Here is a 12,266-nt window from a genome sequence, read left to right as displayed (position 1 = left end):
TAAGAGCAAGTGTCCCAAGAGATAGAAAGTGGAAGCTGTCCGTGAGGTCAGGACTTTGACTATTTTATTCACCACTTTATTTCACAACATCCCCAATGCCAGGTTTGCAGCAGACGCTCCATAAATACATGTTGAATGAATAGCCTCATAAACAACCACTTGGGTATCCTCGTGGGGGCCATAGGCCGCGCCATTTTTTAGTCAGGATTGGCTGGAGTCTCCGTCACGTGACTAGCAGTCACTGGCCCGCCTTTGAGCCCGGGGCGGTCCACTTGGTCTGTCCGAGGATCCACGGGCTGGCTGGCCCGCGGAGGAGCTACTGCGCAGTCGCGGTCCCTGGCGCAGGCGCAGACGCTGCTGGCGGCGGTTGGAGAGGAGCGGGCCGGCGGGCGGTTGGCGTGAGCACAACCGGAGCGCAGGCAGTGAGAGCCGGCGCCATGGTGGAGAAGGAGGAGACAGGTGGCGGTATCAGCGAGGAGGAGGCGGCGCAGTATGACCGGCAGATTCGTCTCTGGGGATTGGAGGCCCAGAAACGGTCAGGGCCGGTGCGGCTTGTGGGGCTGAGGGTCTAGAGCGGTCGTCTGGCCTGAGGCGTTAGCCGCCCTCAGGGAGCGAGAGGGTCTAATTTGAAGAGAGGAGGCGGGAATGCTGTACCGGGGGGTGGTAGCCCACCTGCGAGGACTGGAAGGGTTGCTTTGGGATGTTTCTAGAAGGTGTTGCAAGCGGGGACGTCCCAGGGTGGTGAGAGGGCCGTTCGGAGTGATTGGAGGCCTGTGAGAGGGGGCTGGGTGGGGGAGTCCTAAGGGATCAGGAGGATTCAAACTCGGGGACTCGGAAGCCCGAATGGGGTGATGGTGGGGTTCAGGTTGGGGTGGGGGTTAGGGAATAGGAAGGGCCAGGAAAACCTGGAAGGGATGAAGCGGGGCGGGAGGGCGGGGGCGTAGTTCATTCATTCCTAGAAGGTGGGGACCTGTTCTCTGCTGGATGCTGGGGAGACTGCCGAACCGAACGTGAGCTTACTGTCTCGTAGCTTCTGAGCGGTGGGTGGGCCAATCGGAAAGAATGAGGGTTTTGAGGAGTTTGGTGGCAAGTTATTTCTAGTGGGAGTCTTGAGAGGCTTGGAGAGCCTCGGGCGGATGGAGATGCTTTAAGAGGTTGCTGTGTCCAGGTATGGGGGTGTGTCCAGAGAGGACAGGGTTGGCATACCTGGCGCATTGAGGAGTAGTTATCCAAGGGGATGAGGTCTTTTAAAGAGGTGATTGGTTTGATCAAATATTTATCGAGCACCTGTCTCAAGCGTTGTTTTAGGCGCAGCATATATCCCTGAACTAAACAGACTCCTTACTACACATGGAACTTACATTCTGGTGTTGGAGGCAAACATAAATAATATGTTAAGTAATGCAAGTGAAAGGGAGAAAAAGCAGGATAAGAGGGTCAAGAAAGGATGGTGAAGTGGAGAACTATTGTGATATCGGGTGGCAGGGCAGGCCTCTGAAGAGGTAACACTGTGTCTCCAACCTGTATGAGAGGAAAAAGCCATCCAGAAGAAAGTCTGCAGTAGAGAACAGCACGTGTAAAATCCTGGAGCGCATACTTGGGAAATTGCAGGAACAGGGTGACTGGAACCAAATGAGTTGAGGAGTAGTTTTTTTTCTTTTTTATTCTAAGTGTGCTGGAAAACCTGTTGGAGAGTTTTGAGTAGGAGTAACATGATCCGATTTGTGTTTTAAAAGGATCATTTGCTGTATGGAGAATAGGTTGAAGTGGACAGAAGTGGAAAGAAAGATTCCGGTTAGGGCATTACTGCAGTAATTACTGCAATAATGCACTTGAGACATAAGCAATGGGGTTTGGAGCTCTAGAGAAGGGATCAAATATATATTCTGGATGTATTTTGAAGGTAGAGGGGACAGGATTTGCTGAAGGAGTCTGTGTGGGGTATGAAAAGGGGAACTCAAGGATGACTAAGACTGGGCCTGAAGACATAGGTGGCCTTGATTGATTTTAGGGGCTGCTGTTTGAAGGACGGCAGTGTTTAGGACTCCTAAATGTACTAGAAAGGTTGATCCAAGGAATTGGGGATAGCAGGTCGTTTTGTTTGTGGTGGGGTAAAGTTGGTGAGGGTTAAATAGGAATGTGATAAAGGACCCATCAGAGGGATAGGTATGATTCATCTGAGGAGCAATAAGGAATGGATGGGGGCTTCTGAGGAGTAGATGACGTAAGGGGCAAATCAAAGTCAGGGTATGGAATTCTGGGGAAGCCGGAGTTACTCTGAGGTAGTGGAGATGTACTGAACTCCGAGAACCTGAAAAAGATTGGCCGAGGATCCTGGAAGGGAAGGAAAGGGTTATCTATAACTTGGAATCTATATTTGTAGACAGTCTGACTGAGTTTCAGTGTTCCCATGTCCATTTTTCAACTGAGTCTCACAACAGTTCTCTGGAGTAGGAAGGGCAGTGATTTCCTCCCCTGTATACACAGGAAGGAGGTTCCACAAAGCAGATTGAAGGTAGAGGGCAGTTCCCTTGCTTCTAAGGGGACTCCAGGTGTGATAGAAGAACTCTGGGGGCTACTAGGGTTCTTTTTGAAATGGGAGGTGGCAGACTGCATTCTGGCTACAGTTTTGCCTCTGTGATGTTGGACCAATGTCAGAACTGGAAGGGAGAGTAATAATATTAAAAAGGGCCTTCCCAGGGAAACTCATACAGTCTAGACGTTAAAAACTGGCCTGTATCTCATACAGTGTTTTACATTTTTTGAAATTCCTTGCAAGCTTAAAAATCTAGAGAATTGGGGGCTGCCGGTTAGCTCAGTTGGTTAGAGTGTGGTGCTCTTAACAACAACGTTGCCGGTTTGATTCCCACATGGGCCACTGTAAGCTGCGCCCTCCACAACTAGATTGAAACAACTACTTGACTTGGAACTGATGGGTCCTGGAAAAACACTTAAATAAAAATTAAAAATAAAAATAAAAATCTAGAGAACTGGCCAAATTAGGGACAGTTTGAGCATCAGAAAGAATAAACTCAACTTCCTTTAATGATATTTAATGACTTAGAACCTATGAGGCCAAGGTAATATTCAAACAAAAGAAAAATAAAAACTCGTTTGTCTCTTGGAGCTGATTATTAATAATGTGCCTTCTGATGTGGTGAAATAAGAACTTCAGTGCAGCATCTTTGACGTTTTCCTGCTGAATATCTATCTTTTACTCTAAACATGCTTTTAGAGAACAGAACAAATTAAAGGACACCATTGTGGTACTGATAAGATCCAGAATATGAAATTATACAAGACAACTGCATTAGTTCTATTCCAGAAGTCAGTGTCATGGAAAAAAACAAATGAAGGGACTGTTCTAGATTAAGAGAAAAGAGGTGGAGCCAAATGCAAGATATGAACCTTGACTGGATTCAGGTCCAAGAAGAAAACTTATACAAAAACATCTTTCAGACAATAGGGGAAATTTGAATATTCAGCCCTGTTAGATGATATGTAGGGATTATTTTCTAGATGTGATACTGTAACAGTATGGTTATGAAGGAGAATGTCATATTTTTGGAGATACACACTAAAGGCATGAAATGCCATGGTATAGGTATGTGGGTAAGTCAGTAGGTCAAAATGTTAACTATTTCTACTTTTCTGTATGTTTAAAAGTTTTTGTAATGAGAAGTTCCCCTATCTGTAAGTTTCACATAGCGTTTCTGATTTCTGTCTTTTGAAAAATAGGAAGGTCAGACAACCACACATTACTTGGAGCTAAGTAGAGGCTGCCTCTTTTATGCAGAGCATGGGTTCTCTGCCATTGTCTCCATCAGTTCAGCTTCACGCATTGATATAGTAGGTGTGATAAAAAAAACACGGTGAATATTTAAATATACAAACATTACAGTAAAAGATACATTGCCATTAATCCCCCTCAAAACATACCCCCTCACTTCGAACACACTTATTCCATTGTTCTCGCCACTTTCTGAAGTAGTTCTGGAAGTCTTTTTTCATGAATGTCTTTAGTTGCGCTGTTATGGCTGCCGTGATGTCCTGAATTGATTCCCAGTGCTCATTGGATGCTCGCCGCATTCGTGTGAAGTAGCTGCTGTGCCCCCATATAAAAGGCACAGACAGGCTGATGAAGACCCAGGCCTGTGGCCATCCCTGCCCTCAGGAGCCTGTTGAGATGGGGGGACACAATGAATACCCTGGAAACGGGAAACGTGTACATTTAACCCAGATGCTGCTGACCTTCCCCATCAGAAGTAACCGGGGGCTGGGGGAGGAGACACGTCATGAGCAAGAAGCAGGAGCTTGAACATTATGACCCGCGTGGCAGGCAGTGCGCGGTCGTTCAGAATTTGAGCTTTGGAATCACAACAGACCTGGCTTTCAGTCCTGGCTCAACCACTTTTTGAGGTGGGTGACATTGAACCCAACAGACTTCAGGTCCCCGAGGCTCACTCACGTTTCCGCCTGGCCACGGGGGTGTTAATGTCACTTGCCTCAGAGGGCTTTCGTGAGGCTGGATGGGGGCTACATGCAAAAGGCTGGCACAGAGCAAGTCCTAGAGACCTGGGTTGTTCGTGACGTTGTGTGCTTTGTGGTTTTTGTTAGTTTGTTTTGGCGTGTAGTAGAAGTTTTGGGATTGACTCAATTTACCCATAATTCCATACTTGAGTAGTAGTATCTATCAGAGCAGCAATCCTGTTGAGTTTTATTTTCAGCCTGTGACACTTTGTGGGATAATATATCCCATATGCTTACTTCTCTCTTCTAAATGGTACTAGTTCTTTTCAGTTTCAAGTTCTAGCACTTCGGTTTTGGTGATTAAAACTATGTTTATGAGTTAATAGTCCGATTTTTTTTTTATGGTAAAACAATAAAATATACCATCTTAACCATTTTTATTATATATGTACATGTGGTAGTCAGAGAATTTTAGAAGAAGGAGGCAACCCCATATATTGTGTAAGCCAAGGGTGGCAGATATGTGCTTCCCACTTCCCCCCATGCCTCCCCTATGGCAGACAAGGCTGAAGGAGCCGTCATCATTGTTCGGCTTGTCTAAACTAACGAGCCACTTTTCCCATGGCCTCAGACTCCTGGAAACATCACAGCCTGCAGTCACTCTCTGACTTGGCATGCAGAATGAACCCACTTCTCAATTCTAACTAGGCTGACTCTCTTTTTATAAGAATGAGGCCTACAAGGGAAGTGACTTGCCATGGTCACGCAGCATATTAGTGGTGTCTTAGGTCTAAACCCAAGTCTCCTAATTCTTCCAGCCTCTGGTTCTTTTATACCACACCCAGTGTCCTTCCTAATTTTTTTCCCCTTTCTTCTGCCTCCCCCCACCCCCTCCCCGCCGCGCAGTTCAAGCCGTTGTTTCTCAGTCTAGTTGTAGAACACAGCTCCCTGGCCCATGCTGGTATTATGAGCCTTATGCTCCCCCCGGCTGAGGCAGTTGGTCGCTGGTTGTCGGTTGGCCGCTCACAGCAGCTCCCGCTGGGCTGCCGACTGCTCACAATGGCTACCGGCCACTCACCCGCCATACACGGGATCCCACGGCAGCCCAGGGCAGCACACGCCGACCTCCGGCTGCTCACGGCAGCCCAGCTCCAGGGAGAGCTGTTGTTCACAATCTTAGCTGTAGAGGGTGCAGCTCACTGGTCCATGTGGGAATCTAACTGGCGTTAAGAGCATGGCGCTCCAACCACCTGAGCCATTGGCCAGACGTCCTCCCCCACCCCCGCCTTCTTTTTTTTTTTATCTCCCACATAACCTTTCTTGTCCTTTCTCTTCGCAGACGACAAGTCCTAACCTTTCTGATGATTTCCCCTGCCCCTTGGTCTTCCTGAACTCTGTATGTCTTTCCAGAGGTGCTACAACTAGAACTATAAGGAGTGTTCTAATTGCAGTAAGCCCAAGGCCCTGATTGGCTTTCTGGGAGTTTCTCTGTTGGTACATATTTGTTGAACTCCCTCGTCTGGACTAAGGATCTAAGAGTAGACGGAAATGGCTCTTGTGATCTCGTTCCCTGGTTACTGCCAGCAGCTTAGAACCCGCAGCTTGTGGGTCTTAGGCTGACTCTCTGTGGGTGTATCACCGTAATCTTATAGCCATAATCTTATATTTAGAGATACTTTTTTTTTTCTCTCTTTTAATTTGGGAATATTGGGGAACAGTGTGTTTTTCCAGGACCCATCAGCTCCAAGTCAAGTTGTTGTTTGGTTTTGTTTTTCAATCTAGTTGTGGAGGGCGCAGCTCAGCTCCAAGTCAAGTCGTCATTGTGGAGAGCACAGCTCACTGGCCCATGTGGGGATCGAACCGGTGACCTTGGTGTTACAAGCACTGTGCTCTAACCAACTGAGCCAACTGGCCACCCCAGAGAAATATTTTTGATTTTCCACTTTGCCATTCACATAATTGTGAGATTCTTGTATAATTTGACCTCATTGGATTTATCCAGGAGAACACAGCAGCTTCCACATGTGACGTGGCCTTCTGCCAATCACACTTACCATCAACTGTCTTTCTGACCTTGGACAGAAGTCAGTTTGCCTCTTTAGGATTTTGTTTCCTCACCTATAGAACAGTAGGACTAAGTTAGCTGGCCTTTCTCTAAAATCTCTTCTCATTCTAAATAGTCAGTGAACCTAATGAAATAGTGTTTCTCCTTGTTTCTTGTTTTTCTGTTTATTATTTTTATGCTTCTACAATTTCATTTAGGTATGATTTATACCAGAAAGTTTACTCATTTTAAGTGTACAGTAAGTCCTCACTTAATGTCATTGATAGTTTCTGTGACCAGTCTCATCTTGAAAGGCATGTACATTATTTTCAGTTTTTTCCCGTCCTTGGAATTTGTTGCCAAGAGCCTTTTAGGAATGGGCAGGGTGCTTGGCTGTAATGCACACCTGAGAATTCCTCCTGGGGACTGACTTGGTTTCACCATTGCCTAATGGAACACATAGTAGGTGCTCCACAAATAAATATTTTTGCATGAGAGACTGGTTTTTGCTTGTCTGGTCATTGGTTCCACTCTAGAGGGAGAGGAGCCTATCCACTGGTGTCCTCACAGGGTCCTCTTGCCTGCCTGCTCCCCTGGGCACCCATCAGGCTTTTGAGGCCAGAGCCCCTGGCCCTGGCCGCCCCTCACACACACAGTTTTTACTGCCCCATTCACAGTCCAGCCTCTGGGGAAGCAGCTGTCCTGCCGCCCGTGTGCATGTGTTTGCCTTGTTTGTGTGGTGAGTGTTTTTCCAGTTTACTTAATAAGATAGTGGCCAGACTGAACGCTTCCTGCTGCATTTTTCCACTATCTTGAGAGTTGGCCTCATCTGTGAGCAAAAGGTCTCATCTTTTATTATTCTCCCATGGCATGTTGCAAAACATTAAGCGTGAGCTGGTTTCCTGTGGCAAAAAGTTGACTTTGATTTGTTCTTTTTGAGGTTACTGTGAGTTTATCATAACAGGAGTGCTAAAAATATCGGGTCTAGTATGGAAACAGCATCCACTTACCAGCATGAACAATAACATACAGGTTTAGTCCCGAGGGAAGAAATGGCCTCTCCCAAGACAGGAGTCACTTAGCAGAGGATCCTCGGCATTTTAACTTTCTCCGTCTGTTCGGACAACTTGTGGAAAAGTACTTCAGGCCATCTCCGAGCCACAGGGTTAAGGCTACAAACACTCTGAGACCACATATTTTTTTGAGCACCTGCTATGTGCCAGATCCCATGCCTGGGAATCATCAGAGGAGGAAGAGTGAGTCTCCTTGCCAGTGGAAAGACAGACAAATACTTCTCCTCACGAAGAGAGCTATAACAGAGGGCTACGGAAAATGCTGTCTGTCGTGTGGTGCTGTTGTCTTCAGTATGTGCGAATTATTCCATAATAATCAAAAGCGTACAGACAGGAGCTCAGGGAACTGAGGGTCTGGCCATCTATGGGGAGTTGGGAAGTCTTCGCAGAGGAGGAAACATCTGAGCTGGACTTTAAAGAATAGGTGTTTGCTAGGTGGTGAAGAGATGAGAAGATTGCAGGCCGAGGAGGGGTACATGCAAGTGGGCAGCACTTCAGAGACCGGTTCTGGTGAGACTGGAGCTGGGTGGGAAGTGGCCAGACGGAAGTATCAGGGCCCTGCTTTTTAGGCTTTTTATCTTACAGTCAAGCCAGTGGTACCCCAACTGATAGGGTATCAGGGTCACTCCAGGAACATTTGGAAAATACAAAAAAAATAACTCAGATTGAATAAATCAGCATAACTATGGGTGGCTGACATCACCATATTTGGGTAAAGGTTTCTGAAGGGTCAGCCAGTTAGGGAACCCGTGTCCTGTGTCAAAGCCTTGATTTATTACTTGTTTTTATTTTAAATCCATTAAATACTACATTTCAAATGAGGAATACTGAGGCAGGAAAAAAAGGAACTAACCCTGGCGGCCCGGTGGCTCAGGCGGTTGGAGTGCCGTGCTCTTAACGCGGAAGGCTGTCGGTTCACATCCCACATGGGCCAGTGGGCTGCGCCCTCTACAGCTAAGATAGTGAACAACAGCGGCTGTGAGCAGCCGGAGGTCGATGTGAGCTGTGTGCTACCGTGAGCTGCCAGTGGCCGCACTGGCCGGCAGCCGGTGAGAGCTGCCGTGAGCTGCTGTGAGCAGCCAGCCGACTGCCTCAGCCGGGTGGAGCGCAAGGCTCATAATACCAGCATGGGCCAGGGAGCTGTGTCCTACACAACTAGACTGAGAAACAATGGCTTAAAAAACGGGGGTGGGAGCAAAAAAAAAGAAGGAACTAATCCTTGTAGCAATACAGTATTTGGACTGTGATATCCTCAGACTAAAGAAAAAAGAGCTATAAACACGTTGAACCTCTGGTTAGAACACATTGAACTCTGGTTAGTAGGTTTGTTTTTCACAGTGGTGTGGATTAGCAATTCTGAAACTACTTACTATGTATTCTAGGATTGAGCAAATAGGTAAATACGCATATATTGCAGATAATGAGAGTTGGGGTTTTTTTAGTTACAGAAAAGTAAATATGGAAGGTGGGAAAGGCTAGAAGGAACCCTGTGGGATTGGGTTGTAATTTGAGTCATCCAGATGAATTCATGTTTTTTGTTTTTGTTGTTTTAAAGATTTTATTGGGGGAAGGGGAACAGGACTTTATTGGGGAACAATGTGTACTTCAGGCCTTTTTTCCAAGTCAAGTTGTTGTTCTTTCAGTCTTAGTTGTGGAGGGCGCAGCTCAGCTCCAGGTCCAGTTGCCGTTTTCTAGTTGCAGGGGGCACAGCCCACCATCCCTTGCGGGAGTTGAACCGGCAACCTTGTGGTTGAGAGGACGCACTCCAACCAACTGAGTCATCCGGGAGCTCAGCGGCAGCTCAGCTCAAGGTGCCATGTTCAATTTTAGTTGCAGGGGGCGCTGCCCACCATCCCTTGCGGGAGTCGAGGAATTGAACTGGCAACCTTGTGGTTGAGAGCCCGTGCTCCAACCACCTGAGCCATCCGGGAGGCAGCTCAGCTCTAGGTGCCGTGTTCAATCTTAGTTGCAGGGGGCACTGCCCACCATCCCTTGCGGGAGTCAAGGAATTGAACTGGCAACCTTGTGGTTGAGAGCCCACTGGCCCATGTGGGAATTGAACCGGCAGCCTTGTGGTTGAGAGCCCGCTCCAACCACCTGAGCCATCCGGGAGGCAGCTCAGCTCCAAGTCAAGTTGTTGTTTGGTTTTGTTTTTCAATCTAGTTGTGGAGGGTGTAGTTCACAGTGGTCCATGTGGGGATCGAACCGGCAACCTTGTTGTTGAGAGCATCATGCTCTAACCAACTGAGCTAACTGGCTGCCCCTGTTACCTAGTTTTGAGGCCATAATGCTTCAGTGCATTTTGTGAAAACCAAAATTGTTCTTCTGTTGTTGTGTTCTTCTGTGACGTGGCGAGCTTCCACTGATCTGTCATCCCGTTCACCATGTCTGCCTTACAGGCTGCGGGCCTCCCGGGTACTGCTTGTTGGCATGAAAGGACTCGGGGCTGAAATTGCCAAGAATCTCATCCTGGCGGGAGTGAAAGGACTGACCATGCTGGATCACGAACAGGTGAGATGTGCAGCCATCTTGTCACTTTCCTTCAGTCTCTCCTCTTCAGTATAAACACTTGGAGATTTGGGGAGTTCCTGCTTGCGCCTCAGCGCTGTGAAAGGAGGGCTGGCTGGCGGTAATGGAGCTGTAGCCTTGGGAGCCCGATCGCGAGTGCTAGCACTGGGTTTGAATTCAGCTCCAGCTCATCCCAGGTGGGCGACCAGGGGAGACTCCTGTCCCCTCATTGAGCTTGCTCTTGTCTGGAAAGTGGAGTTAACTTCTCCCTTGGACCCAATTTGTGCTATAAGTCACCTGAATAACTAATTAAAAATGGATAATTGCCTTGGGGCTTAGTCAGGGTATAGCCTTCACACCCACCCCCATCCTCATGATTCTGTTTTGAGGCTCTGAGATGAGGCTCAGGAGTACATACATTAAAAAACTATCTCAACTCAATTAAACAAATTTTAAAAAACTTAAAGGTACCCGAGGAGATCTTCTGTCGATGGATCACAGGCATTACTTTGGAAAACATTGGATCAGAGAGAATGTATGCGGGTTGCTTAGCGTAGTGCCTGCACATAATAACATATCATACAATTATTATTAATCATTGGATACTCGTTATGTACCCAATAATTAATAATAATTGTATGATGTAATGTTATTTAATTGATGATAATAGAGCCCAACTCCAATGTAGCTTTCCTGTGACCTGTCTAAGGTGAAATTAACTGCTGCTTTCTCTACCCAGAATGCTCTTCTCCCAAATATCTTCTCTTCATCCTTTATTTCATTTTGATTTGTGCCCAGTACCTTCTCAGAAAGGCCTTCCTGATGAGTCTGACTAAAATAGCATCCTCCATCAGTCTTGATCTGTATGATGCTTGATTTTCTTAACTTTTTTTTTTCCCCCCAAGTCAAGTTGTCCTTTCAATCTTAGTTGTGGAGGGCGCAGCTCAGCTCCAGGTCCAGTTGCCTTTGTTAGTTGCAGGGGCACAGCCCACCATCCCTTGCAGGAGTTGAACCGGCAGCCTTGTGGTTGAGAGCCCACTGGCCCATGTGGGAATCGAACCGGCAGCCTTGTGGTTGAGAGCCCACTGGTCCATGTGGGAATCGAACCGGCAGCCTTGTGGTTGAGAGCCCGTGCTCCAACCACCTGAGCCATTGGCCAGACGTCCTCCCCACCCCGCTTTTTTTTTTTATGTCCAACATAACCTTTCTTGGCCTTTCTCTTCGCAGCAGACGACAAGTCCTAACCTTTCTGATGATTTCCCCTGCCCCTTGGTCTTCCTGAACTCTGTATGTCTTTCCAGAGGTGCTACAACTAGAACTATAAGGAGTGTTCTAATTGCAGTAAGCCCAAGGCCCTGATTGGCTTTCTGGGAGTTTCTCTGTTGGTACATATTTGTTGAACTCCCTCGACTGCTGGACTAAGGATCTAAGAGTAGACGGAAATGGCTCTTGTGATCTCGTTCCCTGGTTACTGCCAGCAGCTTAGAACCCGCAGCTTGTGGGTCTTAGGCTGACTCTCTGTGGGTGTATCACCGTAATCTTATAGCCATAATCTTATATTTAGAGATACTTTTTTTTTTCTCTCTTTTAATTTGGGAATATTGGGGAACAGTGTGTACTTCCAGGCCTTTTTCCAAGTCAAGTTCTTGTCCTTTCAGTCTTAGTTGTGGAGGCGCAGCTCAGCTCAGGTCCAGTTGCCGTTTTTCTAGTTGCAGGGGCACTGCCCACCATCCCTCATGGGAGTTGAACTGCAACCTTGTGGTTGAGAGGACGACTCCAACCAACTGAGTCATCCAGGAGCTCAGCGCAGCTCAGCTCAGGTCCAGTTGCCGTTTCTAGTTGCAGGGGCACAGCCCACCATCCCTTGCAGGAGTCGAACTGCAACCTTGTGGTTGAGAGGACGACTCCAACCAACTGAGTCATCCAGGAGCTCAGCGCAGCTCAGCTCAGGTCCAGTTGCCGTTTCTAGTTGCAGGGGCACTGCCCACCATCCCTTGGGACTCGAGGAGTTGAACCGGCAACCTTGTTGTTGAGAGCATCATGCTCTAAGCAACTGAGCCAACTGGCCACCCCAGAGAAATATTTTTGATTTTCCACTTTGCCATTCACATAATTGTGAGATTCTTGTATAATTTGACCTCATTGGATTTATCCAGGAGAACACAGCAGCT

General features: G+C 47.3%; 1 protein-coding gene across 1 annotated transcript in view; it reads left to right on the top strand.

The window, feature by feature from the left end:
• The first annotated feature begins 327 nt into the window (after positions 1 to 327).
• SAE1 (SUMO1 activating enzyme subunit 1) overlaps positions 328 to 12,266 on the top strand; it is a 65,181-nt gene continuing 53,242 nt past the window's right edge. Inside the window, exons 1-2 of the mRNA XM_019752593.2 lie at positions 328 to 535; positions 9,987 to 10,098. Coding sequence (XP_019608152.1) covers positions 438 to 535; positions 9,987 to 10,098 — 210 coding nt within the window. The 5' untranslated portion in view covers positions 328 to 437. The remainder of the gene's footprint in view (positions 536 to 9,986; positions 10,099 to 12,266) is intronic.

The sequence above is a fragment of the Rhinolophus sinicus genome, linkage group LG11 (assembly GCF_036562045.2).
Source record: "Rhinolophus sinicus isolate RSC01 linkage group LG11, ASM3656204v1, whole genome shotgun sequence".
NCBI lineage: Eukaryota > Metazoa > Chordata > Mammalia > Chiroptera > Rhinolophidae > Rhinolophus > Rhinolophus sinicus.
Note: the sequence above shows the minus strand (reverse complement) of the source record. Positions and strands in the feature narration are given on the sequence as shown.